This window comes from Crocodylus porosus, unplaced genomic scaffold, assembly GCF_001723895.1.
Source record: "Crocodylus porosus isolate Cpor-Errol unplaced genomic scaffold, CroPor_comp1, whole genome shotgun sequence".
NCBI lineage: Eukaryota > Metazoa > Chordata > Crocodylia > Crocodylidae > Crocodylus > Crocodylus porosus.
Genome location: NW_017728923.1, coordinates 16,834,342 through 16,853,165, shown reverse-complemented (window position 1 = coordinate 16,853,165; position 18,824 = coordinate 16,834,342). Strand labels below are relative to the sequence as shown.

Sequence of the window (18,824 nt, the reverse complement as noted above, 5' to 3'; positions counted from 1 at the left end):
CTTCAGAATTTTTTTACCAAATCCAAACCGGGGATTTGTGAATGTAGTGCACCAGTTGTATGTAATGCCAATCCTCATACGCTTTGGCAAAAATCACTTTTCAGCTCATGGGAAAACAGAATTTCAGTGTTCAACTAGGAAATTGTTGGCACTCTTCCTGATTTCTTGCATTTGGGAAGTTTTGATTTTGTGTCTCCATTTCCCAACACACACTTCATTATCTCTACACTTCCTTGTTGCTGATCTGTTTTCATTTGTTTCTGTAAATTCCAGTTTTTAGTTTAAAAGAAGCTGTAAAGTTATGCTAATGATCCATGACTCCCATTTATTTTAAAAAGATGACTTTTGTCATGGATGATTCAAGATGGATAGTCACATCCCTGTGTGTGTACCTCCTGGCATGCACAGCTTTTATCAGTATTTTTACTGTAATACATAGTCATATTTATCTATCAACATTTACTTAATATATTATTTACCGTTACTGCATAACTATTTTAAGAGTCATCATGCTCCCTGAGGCCTAGCAACTGCCTTAATTTCAACTAGATTATGAGTCTCTGTAGCTTTGGTCTACTAACCTAAACAAATAAACTATTATTCTCTGCTTTTGAGAGAGGTTCTGTTTCTGTGGTTGCTCCCTCCCTCCTCGCAATCGGTGTCCTGTGTGCCATGGTGCTTTTTCATTTCAGTAAATGTGCTGTGGGGCGAAAAAGGTTGGGAAACGCTAATCTATCCTAATCTATTGTGATATGCCTACAGGTTGTAACAGAAATTGTTTTTAATCTCTGAGTGTATCATTCTGCAATATTCCAATCCATCCCATTTCTTCCTATATATTCCTGTACTCTTCTGCATTCACTCTGCCTCCTAACTTTTTGTCAAAAAATTTCATGAGCATGAAAATATCAAATTAAATTTTTAATCTTTGAGAAATTGAGGCAGCATTGTGGGCTGAACAATAGGGCTTTGCAGGCTGGACCTGGCCTACATATCTTTGACGCCCCTGGTTTACAAGAATGTATGAAGATTTGCTTTGTTGAGCACAGGACAAATGAAACAACCAGACATCTTTCTTGCATTACAGCACCAAACTTTTCCAGCCAGCTTCCTAATCCTCAGCTTTTTCCACAGCAACACACTATTTCTGGCCCAGGCTTTGTACTAAGAATTAAAAGTCAGAAAACTGAGCCCAGCACCTTTCCCTTTATTTCTACCTTTCCTGAGCAACACGTATTCCAGACATGATTGCTATTTCACCATATGTATAGTCCCTCCAGAATTCACTTTTGTGTCTTGCGCTGATAGTTCTTGTTCCTCCACTTTGTTGTCTAGGCTGCATACTTCCCTGGCATCCCCTCCCTTCCTCTCCATTTTTGTAAGTTAAAAAACTCTTACTAGTCATGCTAGCCTTCAGCCCAAGTTAGTAGCTTGGGTATTATTGTGAGAAGCTGGCATCAGTTAGCTTAGAGTAAGGTCTGCGTGACAAAGAATAACCCTTTTTTCTATTACAGGTTTCCAGTGCACACAGTCAGCAGATGGATGATCTCTTTGATATTCTCATTAAGAGCGGAGGTAAATCAGTTTAAAATAGTATATGATGCACAGATGTGAAGCAGTTTAGCAAACTGACAGAAGTTGGGAATAAGTTAAGATGCAACAGTATGACTAAGGAAGGAAGTGCCACTGTAGAGGATTCTTCTTTGCTGGGGCAGGCAATATTTATAAATCATCTAAAGTATTACTTCTTCAGTTTTCACCTACATCTGTATAGTTCTTTACTCAGTTGAAAATACTGCCTGACTGTAGATATGTCACAAGCTAAAGTTCTGTTCACACTGAAGAAAAAGGGAAATAGTTATTCATCTCCTACACCAAGCGTATAGCTGTTGTTTGCAGTTTGTTGGTTTAAAACTTTTGGATGCTGTCTCAGTAGTAGTTATTCAGGAGCTAGTTTAACTAGACAACTCTTGCTCTATTTATCAATGTTTGCAGCTCATTTCAATGCAAATGAAATAATATTGGTCATCTGTTTATAAATGTAAACTATGGTCTATGGCCCTGGCCCTGCCCTGCCCAAGTTGTATTTGAATCTGTTTTCTGAAACTTCATAGCAAAAGTCTGGAAAACTATTTGCATAATTAAATTTAAAATAAGAATTGAGCTGCTTTAACTGGAGTACAGTTTATGAGCTGAGATGTATGATTTTCTGATGTTTCAATGCACAGTGAGTTATAGGGTGTCACAAGCAGGGAAAGAGAGAGAGGAAGATGAAAGGGAAGATGCAGTTGATTTTAGTCCAAGGTGTTTTCAGGAGACTCATCACTAGGTGAGTTATACTAGCGGGTTTCAGGCACTAATAAGTATTCAGAAGTTCCTGCAGCCAGAATCTTATACAAACATTTTTATGTATTTAAGGTCTCTTTAGCCTCCTGATCCACAAAACATGTTATCTCCCAAATTCTCTAAAATCTTTGTCCCCTTACAATCATTATCATCCCTGAGGACTAACAACTGCTTTAATTTCAGATAGATTATGAATAAATTTGGAGAGCTGCTTCAGTCACCCTGCCTGGGTAATTCAGGTATTTAGGTCTCTCAGTTCCCTTTTCTATCAGGCTTCAGTAAAAGTCTCCAAGAACAGCATATTATTTCTGCCAACTTAGTAATAAACTGTAAGAAGCAGAAATCTATCATGATTGCTTGAGGCTGTAGAGCTGTTCCAAGTGCTATCAAGGAAAACCTCACCCTTGTTCTTATTGTTCATTATGTCTGTGCCATGCAGGATGGAAGGGAAAGAGACAGACAAATGACAAAGAAAAACCTGCATAAAATAAATGATGTCTTAGTTATTCTCCGTTCCTTCTTGTCATCTGTGTGTTTCTTCCTGCATAAGAATATCATTCTTGTAATTCTAGTCTTTAAATCAGGGCTGTCCAAGTTCTCAGTGGCTGAGGGCAGCATGCTGTTCAGGCCACAATACCAGAAGCTGCAGTAGCAGGAGCCATATCAGGGGGGACCGTGGAGCCCTGGGGCTGCATGTCCCTGTTCCACCCAGCATGAGCACACTACATACCTGGATGCCCCTCCTGCTGCACCATGCCCTACTGCTGCTGCACCACAGGCCCAGGCACTCCTGCCATTTTTTAAACAGATTTTCCTCTTATCGCACCCCCACCCCCGCTTCTCTGTGCAGTCAGGTAACCCCTTTCCTTCCCCTGCAGCACTGCACCCCACCCTCCCACTGTACTTCACATTCCCTGATGCTTCTCTCCCACCCTCCACTTCACTGTGCACCCAGGTGCAGCCTCCCAACTTCGTTCTGCACCCCCATTGCTTGACTGCATGCAAGGCGCCTCCCTGCTGCATGGGGAAAAGAAGGGAAGGCCAGAGGGAGGGGTAGTCTGAAGCCCGAAGCCCCCAGCTGTTCCTGCAGCTGAAGAAATGGGGCAAGCTAGATGTGCCTGAAACTTCCTTGTTCTTTCAAATGCTTGGTGCATGGAAGCCTATTTCTGCTACTGAACCTGAAAGAAGAGCTTTTCTATTCAAGAGACATAATTACCAGGGATCCTAGTTTTCCATTTGCCATAGAAAAACATGAAAGCCTTGTTCATCCATGACTTACTGAAAGCATGACAGTGTCTTGCAGCAAGCAGTGCAATTTCTGATGTCTTTTATTTTTTCCATGTTATTTGCTTCTCAGCCAGTCAGGCCACAGCTTGCTGCGGGACGCCACCATGTTTTCAGAACGTCATGGATAAACAAATGTTTGTGTTTTTTAAACAGAGATTCTCCCCTTTTTTCCCACGGAAAACTCGGGTCCCTGGTGTTTTACTATAGGATAGAATTGTATCTCAGATTGTTTCTACACCCCTGGCCAAATTTTTCTGTAAAGTAATGCTGTAAAATTCTGACTCCCAGTTTAGAAGTCAGTAGGTCATTTTAAATGAGAAGACGCCACTAACATATAGTTATCAGGGTACCTTAAATAGAGAGAATAATGAATTAACCTGTTGTCCAGAATAATTAGTTGGCACAATTGATTAGGGAATTTAATTGATTGATTGACTCTCAAGAGCTGAACAAGAGAGTAAGAAACAGATCATCAGCTTGTCTTTGGACCGATTTTGAAATAGCCCGCTGGATTCTGACACACACTTGAAGTGATGAACATGATTGTAGCTTAAATTCCATTACTATTCTAACCCAATATCACATGGCCAACAGCTGGAAGTAAGGAAAGACATTTTTGAGCTTCACAGGAGAAGCATAACAGATTACATTGTAAGGGTATGTCTGTACTCCACATTTTCTCAGTAGGGTAAGTTAGCCCGTGTGGAGTTCAGTATGTGTCTTTATCCTAAGTGTCAGCAGTAGCACTTCAGTTTAGGTAGGACAATACTAGAGGAAGTAAACAATTGCAAGTTCTGTATGTTACAAAATGGGAAAAATATATTCAGAATAAAGCACTGATAAATATTTTCAACTGTAGGATATAAATATAACATCACATTATGAAAAACTGAACTACTGAAGAAACATAAAATATGTGCCTATATTTATTATTTAATGGCTAACATCCTGCGCAGTTTAAACAGAAAAAAATATGAAACAGTCTCCACGTCATCATGTATATTAAGGAGGGAGAAATCAAAGTAATTTTATTTAAAATTGCATGAACAAATTTTGTACAGTACCTACTGGGAAACATTTTATATTGCTGTCAGAAGGAAGAAAGTAGCTACTGCTAATAACTGCTTGTAGGTTATTAGGTGGTTCTTGAGACACATTCTCAAATAAGAGTATTTCTGCTTCTCAAAGCACTACTGCAAGGTTAAGTAAAGAAAATAAAAATTAATTGCACAGTGTAGGAGTTCTATAATCAGATCTAGGGAGCAACGAGGAGACAAGTGACTAGACCAGGGATGGGCAAAATCCAGCCTGCAGGCCAGATCAGGCCCACAGTGGACTTTGTTTCCCAGCAGCCCCTGCCTGTCACTGTGGCCAGTTTCCATGGAGACCCCAGGAGTGGCAGCACTGTGACAGTGCACAGCCAGGGTTTCCACAACCCCAGCAGCGCTGACAGGGTGTGCAGCAGGATGGAGAGTTGCTCTAGTTGCCGAGACAAAGCACAGCGCTGGCAGGGACAGCGTGGTCCAGAGCTGGGGCAGAGCTGTGATCTGCTGCCCACATGCCTTGGGCAAGGGTGTGCAGGCAGGGGATCACGGCTCTGTCCCAGCTCTGGGTCATGCCAGTTCCACTGGAAGATTTCAGTCTGGAGCAGCTTCCCCCCCTGACAGCACTACTGGGGCTGGTCTCCATGGAAACCCCAGCCCCACGCTGCCATGGCACCGCCGCTACGGGCATTGGCGAGGCGATGCAATGGGGGTTCACCTGGGAGCACGTGCACCTCCTGAGCATGGCAGTGCACCCCCCACCTGCAGCCAGTCGCCACTCACCAGAATGAAAGAACAGGATCAAGAGGGTCATTCTCACCTGTGAAGTAAAGTGTGAAGTTTTACACAAGCTTTTGTTCCATGTGATACCTGAAAGCTTGTCTAACTTTATCCCAACCATGCAGTTGGTCCAATAAAAGATACCATCCACAAAAAGTCTTGTGCCTCGCATGTTTCCTGGACCATTACAGGTACAAATCACTTATTCAGGTAATAATGGGCCTTCCCAATACTACTGGTGATGTTAAGTTCCCTGAGGCTTCTTGACTGAGGAAGAATTGCAACATTAAATCCTAAAAGTTGAGGATGAGCAACAACAAAAAAAGAAGAAAAAGCATAAGAAAAAGAGGAACTTGGGGGGGGGGCGTACGTGTTCATTTCTAGCTGTGGAAATTTTAGAGGAATTGTTCTGGGAATGAAGCAGTACAAGTATTTATCCTGCAATTGCCCCCCTTTCCTGCTGTCCCCACTTTCAAGGCCAGGGATCAGTCTGGGGAAGGTGTAGGGCACAGACGCTGCTCCCAGTCCTGCCTGTCCATTCCCTCCCACCCCATGTAAGCGGCTGTGGGCACAAACTTTAACATGCCAAGTGTAGGGAAGTTTCTCCGTCATGCAGCACATGCACAGGGCTGCACTCATAGCCCCATGTGTGGGATTGCAGGTGCAAGCTCTGAAGCATCACACAGCGTGTAGGTCAGTGAGATGAATGTTGCTGTAGAAGGGAATAGGTTCTACCCTGGCCCCCGGCTCCTAGTAGAGTGCTATACTGCTCTTAATTCATTTTATCCAATGACTATTAAATGCAAGGGGCCATGGCTGAGCTTCCAGAATACAGCCTGGATAAAGAATGGATAAAACCTAACCTGTGTCCAGATGGTTACAGCACTGTACTGGGAAGTTAGAGATGCAGTTTCAAAGCCCCTTGGGGTGAAGCCCCCTGGGACCTGGGCCTGTTGCTTCCTTAGAACATGCCCTTAGCTGGTGAGGAATAAAACTACCCTCCCCAGCTTTTCCCCAGACGAATGCTCAGTTATGTGTGTATGCAGCCAGGCTGTGCTGGCCACTTAACCATCTGCAGTTGTAGAGGGAGGGCCAAACAACCAGGTATGCAGCTAGGAAACTGCCATTTATGCTCGGAAAGGGAAACAGGATTCCACACCCCTGTGTTTCTTGCCTTCTACTTAGAGCAAAAAGACAGTCCCTGCCCGGAGAGCATTTAATTATTGTTTCAGGTGCTGTAAAAAGCATAGCCTCTTTGACTAAAGGCTGTAAAGAAATAAATACTAATATTTGAATGCATGGTGATCTGTACTGATTTATTTTAACTTTCCTTTTTGCAGAAATTTCCCTTCCAATAAAGGAGGAACCATCTCCAATTTCCAAAATGAGACCAGTTACAGCTAATATCACCACAATGCCAGTGAATACAGTAGTATCTCGTCCACCACCGCAAGTGCAAATGGCACCTCCTGTCTCCTTAGAACTGGCAAACAGTTTAGAAAACCAACTTGAAGCTCTCTTGGATGGAACTTTGCCTCCCGGTAATGAAATTCCTCAGTTAACAAGCAGCAGCGAAGACAGAGAGTCATTTTCTCTGATTGAAGACCTTCAAAGTGATCTGCTCAATCACTCCAGCATGCTTGATCACTCCCAGTCACCCATGGAAACATCTGATCCTCAATTCACTGCTAATAGTTCCTGTTTATCTCTTGACCTTTCTGACACAAATTTAGACAATATGGAGTGGTTAGACATTACCATGCCCAATTCCTCATCAGGGCTTACTCCTCTTGGCTCTGCTGCTCCAAGTATGTTTTCCACTGACTTTCTAGATCCTCAAGACCTACAGTTGCACTGGGATTAAGGTATAAAAGTGCAGCCAATAAGAATGTGACTTTCAAAGATCTGTTTACAGTGTAGGTTCATTGTTACATCATTCTGATTGCAATTAAAGTAAATTACCACAGAATGATGGGAAGGAGAAATGCTCGAAGAGAAGCCTTCACTAATGTTGAAGTACATGACCATGAATTGGTTAGATTCTCAGTAATGCAAGTCAGGGGCATTTGAGTGTTATACTACGCAGATCAGAAAAGGGATGGTTGTATTTTTATTAATGAAAAGTACTGCCAAGGTGAAGCATAAAAAATGTATATGTAAGAATTAGCATTAATACCTTTGCCATGTTCAGATTGCATAACATGAGGCCACTGGTTAGAACTGAAACAAGAAAAACAGGACAGATTTTATTCTGCAGTATGGACAAAGAGAGCATACATTGGGGGAAGGGAAGGTATCACTGCACTTAATTGTTCCTGTGGACAGCCTGAGCCAAGAGCAAGATGCATTGTGAGGGCAAAGGCAACTAAAAGCACTGGCTGGTTCAGTGAAATTTCACTTGTATCTAGTCCTTTAATTTGTTTGTTTTGTATTTGGTTTGTTTTGTGACTTTTTAAACTCTTTTCTCACTCTATTTCAATTTTAAATACTGAGGGGAGGACATAACTGCATCCTAAGGGATATTTTAAGTGTAATTGTGAATAATCCACTGTAGAAAAGGCCAGGTATTTTGAGAACACTGAATTTTCCACTCTGGATTTAATAGATGGTTTTAATGTGTATATCAGACAGGTATTTGTATACTTTTTATTGTTGTGGCTTGTACAATTTATTTCTGTGGGGGAAGGGTAGCAGTAGGCATACCAACCAATGGACTCTAGTATTCTAATAGTAAACATCCAATTTCACTCCCATTGTTTGATAGTATTTGCTAAAGAGATTCATCTATCAAAATATCTCAGTGAATCACCTCAGCACATTATATTGTTTTCAGTCTACTACAAGAGTTTCTGGTAAAGCTTTTTAGGGCTCTGATGTTGCACACACCTATGCACAAATGATCCAATCAAGTGCAGTATGTTTGCAGGATCAGCCCCAGATTGCACAGGCTATAATGACATTGTAGACAACTTAACTTCATCTGCCAGTACCTAATCCTGGTTGAAACTGTTCAAAAGCAATCCTAAAACAACACTGCGGAAGAGGAGAAAAATAGGAAGGCCTCAAGATATACAAGTAAACGCTGCTAAATGAAGATGCAAATTTACCAAGCTAGAATGCACATTATTTGCGTCGCAGGCATGTAGTAAAAGATGAGCAGTCCTTCACTTGCTTATTATTCTTCTTGACTATTTCCATGTTAGCTTCAACTGAGTTAGATTCTACAAAGAATGATGTAAGTGAGAGTTATATATTCTGGAACACTGTATTTTGGTTTCCATACAATCAGTGTAGCTGTACTGGTGTGGCTAGTGTTATTCCCACATAGCCATCAAAAACCATTAGTTCTTTTAAGACTATATAAAAACAATATTTGGGATGAAAATTGGTCTCAGTTCAGAAACAATTTGGGTTTTTTCAGTTTCAGAAATAAAATTTGCCAAGTCATTATTTTCAGGGATGACTTAGTGAAAACCAAGTGGCTATTAACTTTATAATAATAACATCATAACACATACCAAAATGAACTTTTAAAATATCATCTTTTAGATATTCAAGTTCCAGAATTCCATATTGTCGAAATATTACAGAATTAGACACTGAGGATATAGTCCATTCTGCTTCTTCAAAATTGTGTTCACAAAGGATTGCATCAGACTTTCAGGCCTAAATAACATATGTACATTGGGACCTGTCAGATCAGTGTGATTGGTTTGGTTTCATGACAATTACACCTGTATCTGAAAAAAAAAAAATTGCAGGCATTTAATGAAGTCACAGTTATGAAGTCACACTGCAGTTTACTTTTAAACTAAATGTCCTTTAAAGTCAAAATGTCTTGTATTAGGGGTGTCCCACAAGAAAAAGGACGCTAGTTTGAAGTTAAGAACATTATTCTTATCCTACATTGTTGTGCATAGATATTGCCATCCACATCTGTGTAAGCAATGTTCAAGGGCAATATTGCATTGAGACAGCCTGCCTTAAGTTCTGATTTTCTTGGCTATGGTATATATGCACATGAGTACACTTTTAATGTGGTGTTCTGTTTTTAAGTATTGATAACTATGGTAGGACTCTTGTGAACATGACTGAACAAATATCCTCATCTTTTACCTTTCCACTTGACCATGCTCTCTTGGGGCTGATCCTGTGAGGTGCTGAATAAATACCCTCTGCTGTTACAGAAGTCAGTGGGAGTTAGAGGCTTTTCACACCTTGCAAGAGAGGTGGGTTCTTGGTCTGGTAGGAGGACCTCTATGAAATGTATATTGTTCTACACTATTGTATGTTAGTGTATTATGTAAAATATTGTACTAAAAATGTGCAGTATAAAAATGTAATGACAGACCAAAGATGATAGTAACAGAATGGCCCCTTTTGTTTGTGCTTTCTGTTTAAATGTGATGGGTTAAAATTCAATTAAAATCAGTTTTCTATTGGAGGAAAAAATTAGCCAGACTAGCACAGAGAGAAATTGTACTGTCATTTTGATGTGCCTGTAAATATAGCTCAAAACTGGCAATATTATGTAGTATCTTGCTACACAAGTATCACTGGCAACATAGTTTACTAACCAACCCATAAGAATCTGAGTGCAGGTGGAAGAAGTACCCAAGGCTCTGAAATCTGTCAGTACCAATACAGAGCTGTTTTTCCCCTAACCTGGTCAATGCACACACACACATACACACACAAAAGGGATCAGTGTGAAGTTCTAAAAATGCAAGTATTTTAGTGTATGGGGTATGATTATTTTTTTGTACGTTTCAGAATTACATGCATTATAAAACCTCATATATAATGGTTTGCTTTAGATCATATGTTCTGAAATGTGCTACAATATTTGCCATATTCATGTATACCTGGTATTGTGAAAAGATTTTCTTGCTTAGATTTTTCTTTTTGTGCATGTTTTTACACGATCATTTTTGTAACACAAATAGGATATATACATCTTGAAACTCTAATATAACTGTACAGTTTTGTGACTGCCACAGTCAGAATGATGTCTCATTGTGCAAACAGTTGGAAAGGAATGCACTAGTACTACACTTGCCATGTACTGGCTGAAGTAGACTAAGAGACGTAGCTTAATTGCTGTCAGTGGATAGTAACTTTATAACCAAGGGAAAGGTCTTATCAAAACAAAGACCACCACCTTTTTGTCACTAAGCACAGAAACAGTGTTTCTTCTGACTTTTTAGTGCCATTCAACATTTGTTGAGGCATGTAAGTTTACATGCATTTTTTTCTAGAACACTATTGATGGTTCTTTATATTTGTCATAAATTTAACAGGCTTTCTGAAGAGCAAAATTTATGGTAGATTTTTTTTCAATCAACCCTAGGACCGAATTCTGCAATCTGAGCTTGCATAAATGTGAGTTTGTGAAATTAGGCTTTAGCATTTAGGAGGAATTTTCTATTCTATGTTGATGTCTTTTTCAAAAGTTATTTGAAACATTGTTGGGTCACCCGTTTGAGTAGCTGTAAGGTAAACAGGTGTACAAAATTCCAAGAGAAAATATCCATATGTTGCTTAGTTAACACATTTAGCCATCTGAAACTTGTAGTTGATAGGCAATATCATAACCCAGAGCAAGCTGTCTGACTTCTCTAAGGGTCATAAAACAAGTAAAATGCAAATCACAGAATACTTTTAACTGGAAGGGCATTATGTAGTAAAAATGCAGTAAAGCTAGCTGACTGTTGTAAAGAATCATTTTTATTTGGATAGAATCATTGTATTTTTAAACTCTTTAAGCAAATTCTATTAAAACTGGAAAGAAAAATTAGTTCTACAGAATTCTGAATAATGAACCCTTAATGTCGAAACACACTGCACTACTCTTAAATCTTTAAATTGCAATCCAGCAGCCTTTAAACAAAGTATGGCTGCATATTTTCCTGCCATTATTTTAACATATGACACAAATAAAAAAAAATCTATACAGGAATGTAGAGCATGCAGCTGTTTTATAAATGCTTTTATTCTATTTGTTATGTATTTCTAGTATAGGAATATCATCTGAACTCTTATAAAGTTCTTAAAATAGTTTGACCTGAAAAATTAGGGAAAAGAAAATCCTACCAAATATTTTTGTTAAAACACCTGTCAGTACAATTTGATTCCTGAAAGAAGACACTTCTTTTATTCTGCAGTGTCTGATTTGAATTAAAAAAACCTTGCATTTGGTATATAAATGCAGTTTTAGAAATCTAGCAGGTGTCATGTTGACTGTGGCTGTGTACTGACCTATATTTCTGCTGGAAGAAATAGCTTTGCAGGCCAGGTCTGCAGCCAGGGATCTCTCTGGGCCACCCCTGCCCTTAGGGGAGCCCCTAAATTGGCAGTCTGTCCTCCTGCTGCCTAGGAAGGAGGCAGGCTGTCAAGTGGCAGGTGGCTGCTGTTGAAAAGCCACAGACAGTCCCAAGAGGAGGTAAGCCAGAAGAAAGTGTGGAGACTTTGAGTTTCTTGGGAGAAACTCTTCCAAGAGCAATTTAACTCTGGTTGTTCCCAGGTTATTTTTCTCCAGAAACAGCCATTTTACCTCTTGGGGGAAAAAATGCTTAAATGTCTGCAGAGTTTTGTTTTCTACCAAGATCTAGGCAATTCTCCCAGTAGAAACTGAACGTTTGTATGCAGTTTCAGAGAAAAACAGGAAATCAGTGTACCTTGACTCTAGCGCTATAATGTCCTTGGGGGGGAGGGTAAAGAATTCTGCTTAGATATTCAAAAGATACATAGTCTCAATAAGTTCTACTAATACAATGTTTTATTTAATAGGAACCAAAGGATTGCCATTTTTATTGCCAAAGGAGGCACTTTGTATTTTGAAGCATAGAAAATTCAGTCCCAAAAAGTATTATCAGTTTAAAATTATCTTTTTTTTAATTAAGGATGTATATATTTTGAAGTTGATTTTGATGTATAACAGTACACATTTGTTTTGCTGTTTGAGCAACTGTTTTAGGTAATAAACACAGGCTTCTTTTCAGATAGCTGTTTCTTCACTGTACTGCTTGCAGTAAAAATAATGTTTACAGTCATTGGTGTTTCTCTTCTTATTTTCATGGTCAAAATTATGTCTTAGCATCTCACTTGATGAAAAAAAGAAGATGGATACCTGTCTGTACAGCTCTCTTCATTTACATGCTACATCAGTAAAAAAAAGTATGGCAATCAGGGCATCCATTCATGTATTGCCTTTCTATAAGAAACCATGATGCCTTTGTATTTGCTGTTTGCACCCCTGAAATCAATTCCATATTTGAATGCCATATGTTTTGCACATTGTACTGTATATATGTAATGCATACTGTATTTTTATATGTGTAGTACATTTATCAAATTTTTTGTACATAGTGGCAATATTGTAGCTACTGAGGAAATGTTTGATATCTCAGTATTTTGCTATTTGTGTCTCAAATAAAAAAAAATGATAAACCGCATACATTTATTGTGTTCAACTAAAACTGTGAGAGAAATATCAGAAAAAGCCACAAAGAACTTAATATGACATTAGTAATATTCAACAAGATAACCACAGTCCTGATTTGTGTACTGTTTTTTTATTGATCCCCTCAATCTCAAGAGGAATGAGAATAAAAGTCCATGACGGAGATCCCCTGCAAAGACAAGTGGCATGTTACATTTGAGAAGATGCTTAGTGTATGTGCTTCATTTACCTGAAACTATGGGGCGGGGGGGAAATTGTCAGCATCTGCAGTGAATGGCAAGAAACTAAAGGTAAACTAAAATTGCCTGCAAAAACTAAAGAAGGTGAAAACATACATGTCAAAGGTCAACTATAAAAGTCTTACCACTTGGAAAGTAAATACACAAAGCATCCTGTACATGCAGGAATCTTACTTCATTGTATAGTCTAAGTAGGAAGGCATTGTACTCTCCTCCTCCTAGGGCTTTTGGAGATGAGTAAAAGAGGATGTACTGCTTTAGGCCATAAACCATATGCTGTAGTAGAGACTGATTTGTCAAATTCAGTTTTCTTATATGATGCATCAACAGGAAAAGTAATAGATTGTGTTAAAGAACACAGCCAAATTGCCATCTCATGTAACCAATGGGATTTATAAATACGGTGTACAAACATCCTAATGTTTAGTCGGTGTTTAAAAAAAAAGTAATACTGCCTTACTGAACATGATTTTACAAAGTGAGGAGACAGTAGCTTCACACTCAATTCCTAAATAATTATTTTTAATTTTTAGAGAAATCCAGTTACTCTGGACCAGTTGTCCTACTATTTACAAACAAACTTTACGGTGGAGAAAACGCATTAAAATCCTTCCTGTTTTGTGCTGTTAATTTCTAGTAGTTTAAAATTCTGATCTGGGCTTAACAAACTTCATAGCCAGCCTCTCTGAGAAGCTCTCAGCAGGTGTCCTCCGGTGGAACAAAACAGTCTGTGTTCCATACTCACAGTGACCATTTCTTCAGGACATAATCAAGAGAGAGAGAGCTGGTTCCCTTTACCTCCAGGAGGTGACTGCTGCATCCAACATTTAGTAGCTTTCACAAAAGCATAAACCAGGATCCTAAGAAGGTTTAGTCAATGGTTGTCTTGTGTAAAAGAGTCAGTAAATCAGCCTCATTCTTATCCTTAATTTTATTCTTTGCTCCTTGAGGCACTCTTCTAGGCTAAGTATAGACTGTCAAAAAGCCTAAGGCTGAGCTGATATAATCTTTGCACTATTTTGAAAGTGATTTATATGCACTGAACCTCTGCTGTGTTATAGATTTGAACCAGTTTCTGATCACTTATGCCAGTTTATGTATAATGTCTATCCCTAGCCTTAATGTTCACTAACCTGGTTCCTTAAAAATAAATAATTCTAGATACCAGAAGCCTACCAGCAATAAAAAATCTACATTCAGCACTTTTCATCCCTTGTTGTATACATTTTCAATGGTAAGCTCATTCAGGAAAAAAACACTTTTTGCTAATTTTTTCACACTGACGTGTTCATTTTTTTGTAACACCTGACAATGTCAGTACACGCCAAGATTAAGTTTACACTTGGGGCTGTGTATTTATATCAGCTCGCACAAAGGTAGATTCTATGTGTCTCTGAAATAAACAGAAAATTAAAAGCCAGAATCCTAATTAATAATGTAAGTGCTATACTAGATCAAACCAGTGGTCCATTTAGACCAGTAGTCTGTCCCTGACAGTGGCAGGGGTAGATGCTATAGAGGCAGCACAGTGAACAGGTATTTACTGAGCTAACCCCTATTCAATACCTTCCCTTTCATAAGGATAAATGCAGAGCACTTCATCTGAGGGGAAGTAACCAGTGACAAGAATATAGGTTAGGAGATGCCCTGGCCTGCATGGTGGCTGAAAGGGATCCCGGGGTTATGGTAGATGACAGGATGAACATGAGCCACCAGTGCAACGCTAGTCAACAGAGCTAATAGCATCCTGGGATGCATTCGCCAATGCATTGCAAGCAGGACTAAGGAAGTGATCTTCCTCTCTACTCACCAATGGTGAGACCCCAACTGGAGTAGTGTGTCCGGTTCTAGGCACTGCACTTTGACGACATGGAGAATCTTGAACAGGTCCAAAGAAAGGCAACAAGAATGAATAAGCCTGGAGAACGAACATTATGAGGAAAGACTAAGGGATCTGGGCCTGTTCAGTCTGGGGAAGAGAAGATTGAGAGGGGACTTGGTAGCCATCTATAAGTATGTAAGGGGTGACTATCAGGAGCTGGCATTCACTAGGGTGCCCCAGGGGAGGATATGGAGCAATGGCCATAAACTGGTTTCAGGTTAGATATAAGGAAGAACTTCTTTACAGTACAGGTAACCAGAATCTGTAAAAGACTTCCCAAGGAGGTGCAGTCCCCAACCTTGGAAGTCTTCAAGAGGAGACTAGACAGCCACCTTGCTGGGATCATTTGGTCTCAAAAGCATTCCTGCCCCTAGCAGGGGAGTCGGACTCAGTGATCTTTCGAGGTCCAGTCCAGCCCTTATTTTCTATGATTCCCTGGTATCCACCATTATTGGTTTGGAGATGCTAGAGGAAACATTTCCAGATGGTCTACTCAATAGCTATCAGTAGAGGGACCACTAGAATTCGTATGGGAAGTGCACTCCATGGCAGCATCTTTACTCTTGCAGTTTCCCCTGTGCACTTCCCCCAACCCCACAACCGCTGGTTGGCAATGACTACAATGACTCCACAGTCTCTTTTCTGAGTCAGTACAGCTAGTTCAGACCCCAACATTGTGTACATATGGGTGGGTAGATTAGAGCCCCCCCTGAGGTGAGGGGCTCCAATCCACCTGCCCCTCATCACTCCAGCGGGGCTGACAGACCCTCAGAAGGGACCTCCATCCCCTGCTTTCTCCCCCTCCCATTCAGAGACAGCAGCTCAGACCAGGCCACAGCAGACAAATTAATGAAGTCACTCCGCTTAGGAGCATCTTCATTTGAACCCTCATACAATGAGATTTAATTTACAGTGTGATTGGAGGGCTCACAGCCATGCTCTTCTATTTGGGCACAACTTTAGAGCACTTATTGTGTGACAAATGTCATTTCCATCTGCGCCCAGTGTTGCATACTGTTGCCCGCAGTCCTGCAATTTCACCTGCGAGAACGTCAGAAATTACAGGTAAATGCGATCCAGTCTTGGTGACTTATTAATATTATAGGATGGAGTTAATTAGTTTACTCCATCGTAATGACCCAGCATATGCAGATGCTGAGACATGTATTGTGAAGCTAATTAGACAAAAAAGAATTAATTCTAAGCATCTTCTCCACATCAGGCAATATGTTGTTTTGATTCGTCATGGAGTACAAAGAAGAATGTGTCTGTTTAACTTGCATTTTTTTCTAAAAAACTATCACCACTGTATTGAAACATGAAGTACACTTGTACCATCTGGAAACTGAGAAGTTCTGAAATTCTCCCTGAACCCACCCTTTCTCTGTGTAATGAGAGCACACTATAGAGGTGATGTTATGCATTAGACACTAGATTCAGGTTCCTTTTATTTATCATTTGGGGGGTCTCACTATATTTATGTTATTCTGGGGGGAAAAAGTTAAATTCTCTGTAAATAACATCTAGGTTTGTGAGAATTTGACACGCAGTAAATACTTATCACAGTTCATAACACATCCTCCATGAACCTGCACTAGTTTAATAGATTTCATAGACGTTAGGGCTGGAAGGGACTTCTCAAGTTCATCGAATTAAGCACCCTGCCCAAGGGGCAGGAAGTCAGCTGGAGTCAGATCACCCCAACAAGCATCCAAGTGTTTCTTAAAGGTACCCAGAGTAGGTGCTTGCACCACTTCTGGGGGAAATCTACTACAGAGTCTGGAGACTTGGATGGTAAAGAAGTTTTTCCCTATGTCCAATCTAAAACAGTGTTCCAGCAGTTTGTGACCATTAGACCTTGTCTTCCCTTAGGGTATCCTGGTTGTCAAAGATCAAAGTCTTTGATTTCAGATGCTGGTGGCAAAAGGTCAGATGGCAAAAGGTCAGAAGCTAACACAACAAACTCTGTAATTGTAGTCTCACACTATTATTCTCTAGTTTGTAACAGTGCTGCATGCACACACCCATGTCTGTGCCTCATTTCAAATCACTTGAGCTCCCATACGAGAGAAACTGACCTTGACAACTCAGCATGAAAGATATGGGTACCCATGGTGACCAGATAAAAATGAAACTCCAAATTATCTGACTTTAGTGAAGTTGTAAAATTAAACAATGTACTATGCTCGCCCTCCTGTGACCAAACAGGACCAGTACCACCCAAGTGAAAAATAACCCCCCTTTTTTCTGAAACCTGAGCAAACAAAGAGAGCACAAGTGCCAACTCGTTAATTATCCATGCCTGGCATGCAGTAATTGGCCACCTGGCCAAGTATAACTTTGAAAGAACTTCCACCCAAAGCGGAGAACTCTCCACACACACACACACCCAGGAGACATAGTTTGTAAAGTGGCCTCTTACAAACATCTCCCCACCTCCAATCTTTATCTCGGCGTAACTCCGTCCTTGCCTGCTCGATTATCTCCCTCGTTATCTTTCTTATCAAGAGCTCTCGGTAATCTGCAGACTGCAACGGCTTACGTGAATCGCTCGGAATCTGTAACAAGCAACTCTCTTACCCACCCTGTAAATGCTGGGTAACATGATATCTGCATGCTGTAACTGAATAAATCAACTCCTCTGCCTACATTGCATCACATCAGTAGCGTAAGTAAAATAAACTTTCTGTGTAACCATTACGCTTTAAATCATCTGACTCCTGCTTGCCGTTAACACCCACCTGTCCGGTCATAAATCCTCCTTCCCGCCAAGCCGGTCATGCCGACCCAGGCTCGCAGGTCAAGGGTGCACCGGTCATCAGGGCGTGACACTGGTGAACAGACATTCTCCCAGTTCCTGATGCACACCCCTTATGTACTTATAGGCTGCCACCACGTCACCTCTGAGCCTTCACTTCTCCAGGCTGAAGAGTTCCATGCCTCTCAGCCTTGGCTCATAAAGCCTCTTCTCCTGACCGCTAATCATGCACATGGCTCTCTGGACTCTCTCAAGCTTCTCCACGTCCTTTCTAAAGTGTAGAGCCCAGAATTGGATGCAGTACTCCAGCTGCAGCCTCACCAAGGCTGAATAAAGCGGGAGGATGAGTTCTTGAGTCCTGCTTGAGATGCATCAGTAGCTGCAAGCCAGAGTTTTATTCGCTTTGCCGGCTGTGGCATTGCACTGGTGGCTTATGCTCATCTTGTGGTCAGTCATGACCCCCAAGTCTCTGTCAGTTGTGGTGCTAGTGAGTGTAGCACTGCCAAGCCTATAAGTATGATGTTGGGGGGGGTTTTCTCCCAATGTGGAGTACCTTGCATTTCTCTGTCATCAGGTTTTGATCTGCGCACCTTGCAAGCCTGTCCAGGTCAGCCTGAATCGCTAGCCTATCCTTTGGAAGTGACTGCACTTCCCCATAATTTGGTGTTATCCACAAACTTAGCCAGTCTACTTCTGACACCCAAATCCAGATCATTTATGAATGTATTAAAGGAGTACTGATCTGAGTACTGAGCCCTAGGGGTGCCACTGGTCACCATGTGCCACGCTGACTCTGTTCCATCGACTATCACGCTCTGGTTCTGACCACAGCCAGTTCCCCAGCCATCAGTCCATAAGGTTATCAAGGCTACAGTTCCCCAATTTTACCATGAGGACATCATACGAGACCAAATCAAAGGCTTTTTTGAAACCTAAATTGCATAGATTTCATAGACATCAGGGCTGGAAGGAACCTCAGGAGATCATCGAGTCCAGCCCCCTGCCCAAAGGGCAGGAAGTCAGCTGG

The 18,824-nt window shown here is 40.7% G+C and overlaps 1 protein-coding gene across 4 annotated transcripts in view; it reads left to right on the top strand.

The window, feature by feature from the left end:
- MKL2 (MKL1/myocardin like 2) overlaps nucleotides 1-12,905 on the top strand; it is a 160,310-nt gene extending 147,405 nt beyond the window's left edge. For 3 of the 4 annotated variants that reach the window (XM_019540137.1, XM_019540134.1, XM_019540135.1), the window contains 2 exons: nucleotides 1,515-1,575; nucleotides 6,797-12,905. In XM_019540137.1, coding sequence (XP_019395682.1) covers nucleotides 1,515-1,575; nucleotides 6,797-7,320 — 585 coding nt within the window. In that variant the 3' untranslated portion in view covers nucleotides 7,321-12,905. Of the gene's footprint in view, nucleotides 1-338; nucleotides 619-1,514; nucleotides 1,576-6,796 lie in introns of those variants that run through there. The other variant, XM_019540138.1, reaches the window with a different exon arrangement.
- The last annotated feature ends 5,919 nt before the right edge of the window (nucleotides 12,906-18,824 follow it).